At 35.1% G+C, this 15,000-nt stretch overlaps 1 protein-coding gene across 1 annotated transcript; it reads right to left on the minus strand.

Moving 5' to 3' along the window:
• Positions 1-8,021: 8,021 nt before the first annotated feature.
• Positions 8,022-9,327, minus strand: LOC137646772 (mucin-7-like). The gene is made up of 2 exons (XM_068379863.1): positions 9,233-9,327; positions 8,022-9,028 (listed from the first exon to the last, which is right to left on the minus strand). Exon 2 carries the CDS (start codon positions 8,982-8,984, stop codon positions 8,460-8,462), a length of 525 nt encoding a protein of 174 aa, XP_068235964.1. The 5' UTR covers positions 8,985-9,028; positions 9,233-9,327; the 3' UTR covers positions 8,022-8,459.
• Between the last annotated feature and the right edge of the window lie 5,673 nt (positions 9,328-15,000).

Raw genomic sequence — 15,000 nt, forward strand, 5'->3', positions numbered from 1 at the left:
ACCACAAAACTGGTAACATTTACTGGCTGCCGCGAATTTACCCCTCGTGTAGAAGGGTATTAAAACTCATTCAAGTGTCATACATATTTGCATTATATATATATATATATATATATATATATATATATATATATATATATATATATATATATATATATATATATATATATATATATATATTGCCATATCCGATAATAAGCTTAAATCGTTTAACTTGAAAAATTATATGTAAAAATATGATGCTTACCGCTATATTCAAATCAAGGTTCCACTCATAACTCAACATAACATGAGTGGCAAGGACATTCATATAAAGAAATATAGTTTATACTAAGATCAAGAAGGAGACTAACCTTCGCCAATGTACGATGTGAATTTCTTCGTTGGTGGGAAAATTGTATTATTTTTCACTGAACCATGTTCACCTGAACGCATCAATGAACTTACAACATCCGATGTTTCCCTCTCAGGAAGGTCATGTGTCAAGTGAGATTTCCTTAAGCAAAATGTCCACCCGTTACAAATATCGGACTGTACCCATAACAAGGAAAAAAATTTCTTCTAAAGTAATTTTGTTTGAAAAATTCCTTTTTAAGGCTAATTCTTTCACATTCTGATAAACATCCCGTAATTTATGTCTTGGTCATCTGTGATAATATTTAAACTTTAGACCAACCGAAGCCCTCTATCAATCGTTTCTAATTGTTAAAAAATTAACCATGATATAATTAATAAAAATTTCTTATTTTAAGGATTTAATCATCAAAACCACATGTTTTGAGGGAATTTACCGCATCTTAAAGTCCTATCAACAATAATGATTTTATAAGGAAATTATAAACTGTCATGGGTAGATAGAATAATATAGGAAAGAATGTTAAAACACGTGATTTTTCTACTCTTAGAGAAGCAGAGAGAGAGAGAGAGAGAGAGAGAGAGAGAGAGAGAGAGAGAGAGAGAGAGAGAGAGTCCCGCTATTGTTTATTGAAGCTGCCATCGTCAAGTTATGTGCCTAGGTTGGATGTCTTTGAGCACAACGAGCCCCTGTCTATAGAGGACCAAGGAACCTGTAGGAGAAGAATAAGTGTGTTTGTCGCCGAAAAGTACATTAGCCGAAGGAGTCAACGTTATGGAATTTTATTACACCAGCAGAGCATTCGCCTAGGTGTTATCGGCGGTTTCAAGGAACACCAATAAGGATGAAGAAACGAGAAAATTTCCTTATATGAACCTGTCCATAGTTAACCCCTCCCATACAGGGATATATAAACTTCCACGCGATCAAGAGAGAGAGACAGTACGAAAAAGAGACGAGGAAGAAACCCAAGAAAGAGAGAGAGAGAGAGAGAGAGAGAGAGAGAGAGAGAGAGAGAGAGAGAGAGAGAGAGAGAGAGAGAGAGAGAGGGTGAAGAAGCTGAGTGAAGAATAGAAGGCGTAAGGACCAGAATGCAGATGTATCCAGCCTTGTCCGAGATGTCCTAACGAGTTGCCTCCCGCCCTCATTACCAACGACAAAACGCCAGACTTGAGATATCTTCGTCCCTGTCAACCATCGAGAGCTGCTGATTAGAGTAGTATATTCTTTTTGTATTATTTATCTACCATCTTGACTGTTCCCCTATTTCCTGGAGTGTAGTTTAATCAAATGATTTTCTTTGTTTAGTTCAGTGCTTCCTAAGTACTCAATCAAGAAACATTCACCTTTGACTAGTTGTAAATAAAATTATGTTTTCTTTTGCGAGTTTTCTTTCTATATTTCCTATTGTTTCTAATTGGTTGTCAGTTGAAAAGTCTCCATTTCATTAATCATTTCACAAGAATCTGGTTCGATCCCCACGAGGATCGTAACAGTTGGCGACCTTTGCCAGAATTTTCGACTACATAACCAATTGAAACAGGGAGAATATAGAAAGAAGCAGAGTGAGTGCAATTACGAGAGATTTGATAGATTCAGGTAAACTTCGTGGTCTAGATGGCGATGATCTCCGTGATTATGTTATTAAGAGAGAACAGTTAGTGTTAGAGAGAGATGAAAGAGCAGCTGAAAGAGAAGAAAATGAAAGAAAGCGAGAAGAAAATGAAAAACAGCGTAAGCATGAGTTAGAAATGGCTCGTTTAAGACAAACTCTTCATAACAGTCGGTCAGGTAGCAGATCAGGGAGTAGTTCATCTTTAAATAGTGACACTGATAGTTTAGATATGAGTGCAGTGCTTAAACTTATACCGAAATTTGATGAGGAAGATGTTACGAAATATATTATGTCTTTTGAAAAAGACAGTGGACTTTGTATTTACAATCAGTTTTAAGTGGTAAAGCACATTCTGTGTATAGTGGTTTGTCTGAGGATGAAAGTGATGATTATGAGACTGTGAAAGAAACCGTACTTAGTGCAAACAGATTGGTACCCGAGGCGTACCGTAAGAAGTTTAGAAGTTTGAAGAGAGATGATACTAGTACTTATGTAGAGTACGGAAAGAAGTTAGAAAAATCGTTTTGTGATTGGTTGACTTCCGCTGAAGTCGATAATTTTGAAGATCTCAAAAACTTAGTTTTGTTAGAAAGTTTGAAAGATAACATATCTCCAGACATCAAATTATATATAGAAGATAGGCGTGAAACATCCTTTGCCGGTGCTACGAGATTAGCAGATGAGTACAGTCTCACACATGGTTTAAGTGGCAATAAAAAGAAAAACGATCTTTTGTCAAATAAGGCACAACATAGTAAAAGTAGTTCTAACACTAGCGATAATAGGAACAAGGATTATTATTATCATTATTATTGTTACACGTGTGGGAAGGAAGGTCATATTTCTCGGTACTGTAGGAGCCAATGGGCAGTCAGTAATTCAGAGGTCACTTGTTACAATTGTAATAAGAAAGGTCATATAGCTAGGAATTGCACAGTAGAAAGTACGAATGTGAAAAAACCTCTGTCTCTAGTTAATAATCTTTCTTCAGGAAGGAATAATCTCTTGAAAGAAACGAGGAAACATTATGGTGAATTTTTGTCTGAAGGTTTAATTTCTTCTCTTAAAGGAGGTGATTCGAGGGAAGTAGTTTTGCTTAGAGATACGGGAGCAGCCGTATCACTCGTTAGGAGAGAGAGTGTACCAAGGAATGTAATAATCAGCATGAAAGAAAAAGTTATGCTAGGTGGGTTTCCGAACACTTGTGTAGTTTGTCCTTTGTTAAAGATGAAATTGGAAAGTCAGTTAGTAATAGGAGATGTAAAACTAGCAGTCGTGGATACTTTGCCCGTAGACGGCGTTGACATTATTATTGGTAATGATTTAACTACCTCCAAGTGTGCGAATCCTATTTTAAGTGAAGTGCAAGTGCCTGAGATGATAGTAACCAGGTCAGGATTAGATACAGATATTGACTACGGTCATAGGTTGTTCGAGGATTCGAACGTAGGTAATAGAGGCAGTGATGATGAGCTTAGCATGAGTGTAGCTGAGGAAACTGACTGTACAAATGTTGATGATGTTAACAGAGATGATGTAGCTGTCGAAAGAAGTGATGTACAGATTAGTGTTTCAGAAACTAGCTTATTGAGTAAGGATGAACTAGTTAGGATGCAGAGGGAAGATGAAACACTAACTAGAATTTTTGAATGTGAATTGGATGATGAACCTGAAAATGTTTGTAAGGAAACATTTAGTTTAAAAGACGAACTTTTGTGTCGCTATGTTCGTCCTAAGACAGGTAGCAAAGAGGAGGTCATAGAGCAATTAGTAACTCCTAGGAAACTTCGTGAATCAATTTTGAAATTAGCACATGATGAACAAGGACATTTAGGAGTAAATAAAACATTCAAGTGTATAAATAAAACGTACTTTTGGCCTAAAATGAAAAGTGATGTGAAGAGATATGTTTTAAGTTGTCACGAATGTCAAATGGCTGGCAAACCTAATCAAATGATTCCCCGGGCCCCGTTATGTAATATCCCATCGGTAGGAGAACCTTTTGAGAATGTGGTAATTGATATCGTAGGCCCTTCGCCCAGAAGTAAGAGAGGGAATATCTATCTATTAACAATCATTGATAGACTAACACGATATCCAGAAGCAATCCCAGTAAGAAATTGCAATGCAAAAACTGTAGTTAAACGCTTGCTGAACTATTTCTCTAAATTTGGACTTCCTTGCGTTATACAGTGTGATAATGGTAGCAATTTTGTATCAAAGTATTTCAGAGATAAAATGAAAGAGTTAGGGATTAAACTTGTAACTTCCACCCCGTACCACCCTGAATCACAAGGAATTGTTGAACGTTTTCATCAAACGTTGAAAAGTTGCTTAAGGAAGTTGTGTAATAATTTCGAACATGATTGGGAAGAAAAGTTACCTTTTGTCTTGTTGGCTTTACGATTAACTCCTAATGACACCACGGGATTTAGTCCTTTTGATTTGTTGTTCGGTCACACCGCTAAAGGACCTTTAGAAATTTTAAAGTGTAAGTTAATGCAAGAAGAAGGTAGAAAGGATTACATACAGAATATCGAAAATCACAAAGAGGATTTAAGGAAAGCCTGACAGATGGCAAAAGAAAATGAGAGCAACCGTCAAGGGAAACTAAAAGAAAATACGATCTTAAGGCTAAAGACAGAATTTTCCATGTGGGTGATAAAGTTTTAGTATTGGTCCAGAAAGAAGGTCCCTCATTATCTTATATGTTCGAAGGTCCATTTCCTATCATAGAAAAAAGGGGAAAATTTAATTACTTAATTGATATGGGTAAGCGTAGAGCTAAGTGGTTGCACATCAACTTGCTAAAGAAATATAATGAACGTCCAATGCCAGTTGTAACAGTGTCGCAGAGAGAAATTACTTTTGAGAAGAACTCTGATGTTCTTAATAATTTCGCGTTGTTTAATTCTAGCTTAGAGGAAGAAAAATCAAAGGGAATTATTCAATGTGTTTTCAAATTATCCAGAAACTGTTAGTGATAAATTGGGTTTGACTAATCTTTTAGAACATGATATTGAGTTACAGGACACAAAACCCATTAGACAAAGTCCTTATCGTCTAAGCCCAGAAAAAACAAATTCAGTCCGACAGGAAATTAAGTACATACTAGACAATGGTTTGATTGTTCCCAGCGAAAGTGACTGGTGTTCTCCAATAGTTCTTGTTAAGAAAGAAGATGGATCAGATAGGCTGTGTATTGATTTTAGAAAAGTGAATAGTGTTACGAAACAAAGTAATTTTCCTCTCCCCAGGATAGAAGATTGTTTAGATAAAATAGGAAATGCTAAGTTTATTTCTAAACTTGATTTGGCCAAAGGTTATTGGCAAGTACCTTTAAGTAGTCGAGCACAGAAAATATCCGCTTTCATAACACCTTTCGGTAGTTATGAACCCAAAGTTATGGCTTTTGGTCTACGGAATGCAGCGAGTACTTTTCAAAGATTAATGAATAGAGTTTTAAATGGAATTGACAACTGTGTTGTGTATTTGGATGATCTTGTAATATTTTCAGATACGTGGGAGCAACATTTACGCATTTTAGCTAAAGTATTGTCAGCACTTGAAAAGCAAAACTTGTTTTAAATCTGAAGAAATGTGAATTCGGAAAAACTTCGATCACATATTTGGGTCATAAGGTAGGTCTAGGTAAGATTTGTCCAAAAGATGGGAACATAAAAGCTATCATCAACTTCCCAATTCCTACCAGTAAAAAACAGGCAATGAGATTCATCGGAATGATTTCATATTTCCGCCGATTTGTTCCTAATTTTTCGGAAATAAGTGCTCCAATAACTAATCTTTTCAAGAAAGGACGAAGTTTTGTATTTGATAATGACTGTATCGAAGCTTTCAATAAGTTAAAGGCCATAATGATTCACGATCCCGTGCTAATGTTGCCCTATTTTAGCAAGGAATTTAATTTAGCGATAGATACAAGTGACATTGGAATAGGAGGAGTTCTGTTGCAAGAAGTGAATGGGATCAAGCACCCTGTGGCTTATTATTCGAAGAAGTTAAATAAAGCACAGCAAAACTATTCAACTATTGAGAAGGAATTGTTTAGTTTGGTATCAACTTTACAACATTTTGAGATTTATGTAGTAGTGGTCATGTTTTAACTGTGTATACTGATCACAATCCATTAGTTTACTTAGATAAATTTAAGAATAAGAATAAACGTCTCATGCGTTGGAGTTTGGAATTACAAGACTATGATTTAAAGATAGTTCATATTATAAAGGGAAAGAATAATGTAATAGCCGACAGTCTTTCTAGAGACTTTTCAGAATGATATGGACGTTTGTTTCCTTTCTGTTTTTTTTTTTTTTTCTATCAACACGTAAGAGTGTGTTTTGCTTTTGGTTACATGATACGAGAGTAATGAAGTAATTGTCTCTCAGTTTAGGGATAAGTGATTTTCTCCTTTGATAGCTTTGTTTAAAAAAAAAGGATAAAATCAGTAGATTTTCTTTTTTTTTCTTTTAGGGGGACGTGTCATGGGTAGATAGAATAATATAGCAAAAAATGTTAAAACACGTGATTTTTCTACTCTTAGAGAAGCAGAGAGAGAGAGAGAGATAAGGTCCCGCTATTGTTTATTGAAGCTACCATCGTCAAGTTATGTGCCTAGGTTTGATGTCTTTGAGCACAACGAGCCCCTGTCTCTAGAGGACCAAGGAACCTGTAGGAGAAGAATAAGTGTGTTTGTCGCCGAAAAGAAGTACATTAGCCGAAGGAGTCAACGTTATGGAATTTGATTACACCAGCAGAGCATTCGCCTAGGTGTTATCGGCGGTTTCAAGGAACACCAATGAGGATGAAGAAACGAGAAAATTTCCTTATATGAACCTGTCCATAGTTAACCCCTCCCATACAGGGATATATAAACTTCCACGCGATCAAGAGAGAGAGACAGTACGAAAAAGAGACGAGGAAGAAACCCAAGAAAGAAAGAGAGAGAGAGAGAGAGAGAGAGAGAGAGAGAGAGAGAGAGAGAGAGAGAGCGAACAAGCTGAGTGAAGAAGAGAAGGCGTAAGGACCAGAATGTAGATGTAACCAGCCTTGTCCGAGATGTCCTAACTAGTTGCCTCCCGCCCTCATTACCAACGACAAAACGCCAGACCTGAGATATCTCCGTCCCTGTCAACCGTCGAGAGCTGCTGATTAGAGTAGTATATTCTTTTTGTATTATTTATCTACCATCTTGACTGTTCCCCTATTTGCTGGAGTGTAGTTCAATCAAATGATTTTCTTTGTTTAGTTCAGTGCTTCCTAAGTACTCAATCAAGAAACATTCACCTTTGACTAGTTGTAAATAAAATTATGTTTTCTTTTGCGAGTTTTCTTTCTATATTTCCTATTGTTTCCAATTGGTTGTCAGTTGAAAAGTCTCTATTTCATTAATCAATTCACAAGAATCTGGTTCGATCCCCACGAGGATCGTAACAAAACCTAAGTTTGAACCAGTATTGCTATTTGGTGTAGACAGCAAGTGTGTTTGTTAATTGAAATATACCAAAAATATTGATGCATAATGACAGACTGATAAAATTTACTCTGGGAAAAAAAAAGAAAAAAAAAAAACAATTTGCATTAGGATTATTTTCTGACATATGTTTCAATCAAATATTTCCTATTTTCCTTTTTTTTTTTTTTTATTTGGAATGAGCGACTTCTTTCCATTCAAGTTTTAGGCAACGATTCTGTGAAGATAGGATTCTATACCTACGATTTTGAGAGAAGCTATGTATCCGTTGAAGAATATTATCATAATAGATTTTCTGACGCATTAAATATTATAGATATAATGCACATGCAATAAACCAAAATTATGATTGTATGGTTTATTTATGTCTGAAAGAAAACAAAGAATTCAATAGTCTTTAATTTGTCATTTAGTTATGAATCATTAATTTTGAGATTACATAAAAAAAAACTATTCTTAGGGAGATGAAACTAATTTTTTTATATTTTTTTTTATTTTTTAAGGAAAAGGTCGAAACTGCTTACACAATAAGTAATAGATGTATTCTCTTTAACATTAAAAGGACCGTAAAAAAGGATAGGTAACAATCATTATCACATTTACCTATTTACAAGTGATTTGTAAATCATTGCCTTTAAAAACACAAGTAATGACATTTTGTATTTACTGATCCGCTTCATCATTTACTGTATATCTCCGAGCACATACGAAAAATAGCAATACAAATGTGCGTGTGCATATATTTGTGTATATAATGATTATGTCTGTACTGTATGTATTTAAGTAAGTGGCTGTAGTGGTATGTATACATTTATCTATCTCTCCCAGGATAATGCTAATGATGCCGACTATTCAAATGAATATTGCCAGATCGTGGTTCACCCAAATCATCTAGAAAATAGAATCTGATATCTAACACTCTGCCTGATATTGCCGACTTTTCTGTTCTGAAAGGCTTAACATTTCTAAAGGAGATGCTGAAGAAGTTGAAGGCACTGCTAACGAAGGGAAGGCACTGCTGACAAAATGGAAGGCGCTTCTGACGAAGAAGGCACTGCTGACAATGAAGGCACTGCTAACAAAAAAGGCACTGCTGACGAAGAAGGCACTGCGGACAAAGGGGAAGGCACTGGTGACAAAGGGAAAGGCACTGCTGACAAAATGAAAGGTGCCGCTGACGAAGAAGGTACTACTGACGAGGGGGAAGGCACTGCTGACGAAGAAAAAGGCACTGCTGACAAAGTGGAAGGCACTGCTGACGAAAAAGCCACTGTTGACGAAGAAGGCACTACTGACAAAAGAGAAGGCGCTGCAAACGAAGTGGATGGCACTGCAGGTGGTTCATCAAATGCCAGACAAGCTGGTGGCTCGACAGAAATTTCTTGAGGAGGATCGGCCTCCAACGCTGAGAAGTTGTTCTCATTTTCCATGTCATAACCGTCCTCACACGTGCTATATACCTCTATTTCGTCATCATCAACCTCTGTATTGCTTCCAAGGTTATCAGTGCTGAACAATCTCATCAAGATATCCTCCTCAGAAAGATTTCTGCGTGCTATGATCGAAACTGGAAAAAGAGAAAAAAAAAAACGCATTACTAATATTGGCTAAATTAAACTATAGATGGTAATCCTACATCCACATTACCAATACCATCATGTTCTCAAATCACCTATCAACGTTCACTATAAGTATCAAAGCACTATTCACAGAAATAAATATATTGTAATCAATATTGTAAAACTTGTGAAAATCAATCATAGTCACTTACCAGGTAAACGTGTAGCGTAAACACTACCAGGAAAAAGAAAAATGGCGATTTTCAAAAAAACAGCAAGAGAAAGGACAATAGCGGTTATTTCTTCAGCTGTGTCTATGGTCTAACTAACCGGTGCTGGGTAAATTTCCGCTCAGAAGCCGAACCCAAGTGGCTCAGAAGTGAAAAAGGGGTTTTGCGCATATAAGCTGTAACGTATACGCTACACGTTTACCTATCCAGGGTTATGTCGTAGACAGTATTTGATACCACTTACAGAACACTTAAACAAAAAAATATTTTATCTAATACTATGAAGATTATAGTTACTGAGAAACCTCACTAGTTTTGAAGTAAAATCAGCCGAATAAATATTTCATTAAAATGAGAAATCAGTTGGTGGAAACAGATGTTAACCTTTCTGCACTGTTAGGGGTCTTTTTGACCCGAAAAAAATTTTACATTACCATATATCTCTAGTTTATAGAGATTGAAGCTTCATACTCCTTGAATTCTCCTGACTTTAAGAGGAAATTGTGTTGCCTAAGCCTGGTAAAATTTTTCCCAGTAGTTACTGAGCATCAAAAAAAGTAACATCTAATCTGTTCGGGTCAAAATGACCCGTACCTACCTTTTGCTGTACTTTTTCACCATTATTCGCTATCTGTATCAAAGATGGCATGATTATTGAAGTTACCTTTTCAAATGCAGTATATACAATGTCTAGTTATTGTATTCATAGAAAATTTATCTTCTTTTTTACAAGGTAAATATAAAAAAGTGAGACAACTTCCATAAAATTTTTCCTAGTAAAATTCATCAACCATGGATAAGTAAGTCTTCATCATTGTAAAATGGTTCTCTTTGATTTATAATGATTCAGAGGAAATATTGGTTAGAAAAATGCTAAGCATAATATTATACTATGAAATTATTACCAGCAATAGTCTAGGTCACATGTTTTGGACACTAACACAAGCAGTTTTCTTTGTTTGTGTTCCAGAAAGTGTACAGCTTTTCCTGTAAACAAGTTTTATGGGCATGAATCCGGTGAAGAAAGTGATTGTATATCTTCGGAAATTGATGATGGTGAAAATGACCATCTTTCAGTTCATGATGATCTCAGTGACTCTAACTATGAAGATAAAGCTGCAGAACAGCAGTCTTCCGGTCCAAATTCTTCAACCAGAAAGGGAAATACCGGTATGGATAATGGCAATGAGCCTTATGGTCAAACATCTACCAGCTCAAATTCCACATCCATTGATACTGACTGTAATTATGAAGAACAGCCACCTTCCTCTGTGAATTACACATCCAAAAAGGGAAAAATTGTAGGGTCTTCAGAATAAGCAAACAGATCATCAGGAAAGAAGTGTGTGCAAGAGATATCATTGATCAAACTCCTAGTATCACTCGTTATGCAGCTTCAGGAATATCAGATACACTGTCTGCATTTGAATTATTCATAACTCCAAAATTATTCAATATTATTTTGAAAATGACAAATAAAGAAGCTAATCATTTCTTGGGTTCAGGAGATATAATTGGCCTACAAAACCTGAGAGCGTTTTATGGATTACGTCTTTTAGCAGGATTTTATAAATATCATGGAGTCTCTCTTAGGAGTCTTTGGGATGACACATATGGACGTCCTATATTTCGAGCTACAATGTCTCTTGAAACCTTTATGAAATATTCTAGGTTTATTAGATTTAATGATAAAGAAACCAGAGCTCGAAGGCGATCCAAACACAAACTTGGTCTTATTAGAGATGTTTGTAACATTTTGGTTGAGAGACTCCCACTGATGTATAACATATCATCAACTGTTACCGTAGATGAGCAACTGGTTCCTTTTAGAGGAAAGTGTCCATTTAGGCAGTAAACATATTGTTCTGCAACTTACAGAAGGGCTTAAAGGTAGAAATGTAACCTGTGACAACTTTTTCCGTAGCTTAGATTTACCTAAGGAACTGAAAAAGCGCAAGCAAACAATTGTTGGAACTATCATAAAAAATCGAAAAGAACTCCTAGTAGAATTTTGTAACTCTAAAGGAAGAACCAGATATACTACCCTTGAAGGTTACTATGAAGAAAATATAATTATTTCATATTGTCCCAGAAAAGGAAAAACTGTAGTATTGTTGAGTAACATGCATGATATAGTCACTTGCTGTGATAAAGAAGAAAAGAAACCTGACACAATTGAATTTTACAATTCAACTAAAGGAGGAGTTGATAATTTAGACAAACTTGTTGCAACTTATAGGTCAAAGCATCAGACGAAGAGATGGCCTATGGCCTTGTTTGATAACATAATGGATGTGTCGGCCTACAATGCTTTTGTCCTTTGGAATCTAGTGCAACCTAACTGGAGAACAAAAGATACCTTCAAGAGAAGAATTTTCCTTCATGAACTTAGTCCAACCTGTATTGTCTTCAAGGGTATCGTTGCCTAGGACGCCAAAAGCCCGACGAGTTGCTGAAGCTGCAAGACCTTCTAGAGAATATAATAATTCTCAATCTCAAGAAAAAGCTGCAAAGAGACAGTGTTATCATATGTGTAAAAATGACAACAAAGTAACCACAATATGTTCTGTCTGCCGAAAAACATGTAAGCGGCAAGCTGTTGAAATGTTCAAGTGCAAGAAATGCAACTAATTCCTAATCTTTAATAAGGTAGGGTGGTTGGAAGGGTTAGGTGTGGGGTCTTAATGAGAGTCACTTCCATGTAGTAGACCCTGGGCATACAAGGTAATCAATTATGTACTTTGTATGGCGGACAACTGTCAGAATTTATGAGACGGGTCATATTGACCCGGAACAGTATAGATGTTATAAAACGGGTGAATTACTAAAATTGTAAGCTCTCTATAAACGCTGGCCATTCTAAATCTTAGAAAATTTATGCAAAAAGAGGGTATTGTTATATGTGCAAAAATATTTAGCAATGTAACAGCAATCTTCCCAAAAATTAGATGTAAATCCATGATGTCACAATATTCAACTGTAATAATTTCAACTGGAACCTATTTTTCAATAAAGTAATTGGCTGTTAGAGATAGATTTGGAGCCTAAATGATAATAACATTCTTGCAGTGTTCCCTGGAAATGCAAATAATTCTAAAAAGTACTTTGTATGGCAAGGAACTGTCAGAATTTATAAGACGGGTCATTTTGACCCGGAACAGATTAGATGTTACCAAAATTTTAACAGACCACAAGGGTTAATATGCATAAAAAAGAAAACTACCTTTATATAATTGTGAGTCATTCTACAGTTGAAGTTGATATTTCCCTTACTTCTCCTACTCTTTCGGATATAGGAAGGAAAATGTCCTCTCGAAAACCGGTGGACGCAGATCAATGGAACCTAATCTTGGGAAACAATATGCTTAAGGGTTTATGCACAATTCTGATATTGGAAACAAATCTCAAAATATTTTCAATAAGATCATTTCTGTTTGCTGTGATTCCCGAACTCAGCATTATGGAAAGAGGATTGAAATCAAGATTTGTTCTATTCGTGATGCAAGAGATGCTAATTCAGGAATAAGAAGCCCATTTGGCCGTTAGATATATTACCCATTCTGATTATTCATATTTACAGTATATCTCAAAAGAAATTAAAATTTTCAAGGAAAAAAGGAAAGTCCCATATATTTGTCATGAGTCTTATATCCAATACAATGAAGGTTTACATATTGTTACTGCAAATATAGATCTATTGATTCCATGGATTAGTTTCTTTGTTTATATGAATATGCACCTTACACTGGGGGCTGTAACCTATAATAGTGATCCTTGTTGTTGAGTATTCAAGTGAATTTAGGAAAATTAATGAAATAACTAAGATGTACATAACATTCACAACAGTTATAGATTCTCGGTTTAGTCATACGCCACTTGCATATCATGCAAGAAAGGATAATTTATAACGTTACTTATTAAGAAAGTAGTTTATTATGGATATGTGTTAAACAATGATCCTATTTTATACCAATCACTATTCTCAACTAAGTTACGGCGGAGGCTTCTGGGAAAAGTTTGGGGCAAACTTGGAGAAAAAAATCAGTTTATATGAAGTACCAGGATTATAAGCTAAATTGTGGTTGGTAACTTTGCTAAACATTCAATTGAGGTGAAACTTAAAAAAAAGGTTAAACAATTAAAAACTAAAATTTTCTTTAAAGTGTTTCATGAAAAATACACCATTTATTTTTATATTTCCTTGTCATTAACGTGCTTATAATCAGTTGCTAATAAATCCTTTTTATATTTAAATATATATATATATATATATATATATATATATATATATATATATTATTTTATATATAATAGGGGAAAATAGGGTTAGAAAATTAATATGGCATGTAGTAATTTAGCATCATAACATCAGAAATAAAAACATGGATGCAGAGGAAAAAGCTCAAATTAAATGATGATAAAACAGAATGTATGTTCTTTGGCACAAGGGTGGCTTTGAAGAATTACCAGTTAATTCAAAGTATAAAAATTGGTGATGCTGATGTTGGGATTGTGCCTGTTGTGAAAAATTTGGGTGTACTGATAGACTGTAATTTGTCAATGAAGGACCAAATTGTGAACACAGTGAAAGTGTGTAACTATCACCTGAGAAACATAGCATTTATTAGAAAATATTTAACAGAGGGCAGTACAAAAATTTTAGTGGTGAGTCATGTAATATCAAGGCTTGATTATTGCAATTCTCTGTACTACAAATTGCCCAATACACTACTAAGGAAGCTTCAAAATGTGCAAAACCGGGCGGCTAGACTGATAAAAGGCATTAAATTTCGGGAGAGAATAACTCCTGCACTGATCGATCTACATTGGTTACCTGTTAAGGCTAGGATTGAATTTAAAATTTGCTTGTTGACTCACAAAGCACTTACAGGTGATAAGCCAAAATATCTTCGTGATTGCTTGATCCCCTACCCTGAAGCTACCAGCGCCACTGTAAGAGTTAGACATGCAGATGACCCCCATAGACTATTCGAAATTAGTGTGAATCATGCAATAGGAGGAAGAACGTTCAGTTATGCTGCACCGAGACTCTTTAACGACCTTCCACTCGATGTCAAGAATAGCACAAATGTGGCTGCCTTCAAGAAAAACCTGAAGACTTATCTTTTTAGAAAGTGTTATAATAGTGACCTGAAAACTATTAAGCCTGAATACAAATGCTAGCGAAATAACTGATAACGATACAGAGCAAAATATTAACTGGAAAGGAATTATTTTTTCATACACCAAGGCCCGCCTGAACAGACCTTTAGTGTTTGATGGAGGGCGAGAAATAAACCTCTAAAAGTAAAAGTAAGTAAGTAAGTGAAATATGTTTTGAGTTATGCAAACCTTGTCATTGAAAGCACAGACATTTCAGTGTATTGAAATGCAAATAGTGAGTTCACGTATTTGAATATTATTATCATTATCGTTATTGTGAAATGATTGTTTTTCTTCTTAGTTTTGTTGTTGTTGTTCTTCTTCTTCTTCTTTTTCTCATTATTATTATTATTATTATTATTATTATTATTATTATTATTATTATTATTATTATTATTATTATTATTATTATCAAGATTAGTAGTAGAAGTAGTTTTTGTTATTGTTATTAATGCTTTAGTATCAAGAGTGTCATAACAGTATGTGTACCTCTCAGAAATTTATCAATTTTTCTTTAAGTAATTAGTTCCGTTTTAACCCAACAAGTCTTTTCAACACTAAACTATATATCGGAATTCGCTACACGA

This window comes from Palaemon carinicauda, chromosome 9 (assembly GCF_036898095.1).
Source record: "Palaemon carinicauda isolate YSFRI2023 chromosome 9, ASM3689809v2, whole genome shotgun sequence".
Classification (NCBI taxonomy): domain Eukaryota; kingdom Metazoa; phylum Arthropoda; class Malacostraca; order Decapoda; family Palaemonidae; genus Palaemon; species Palaemon carinicauda.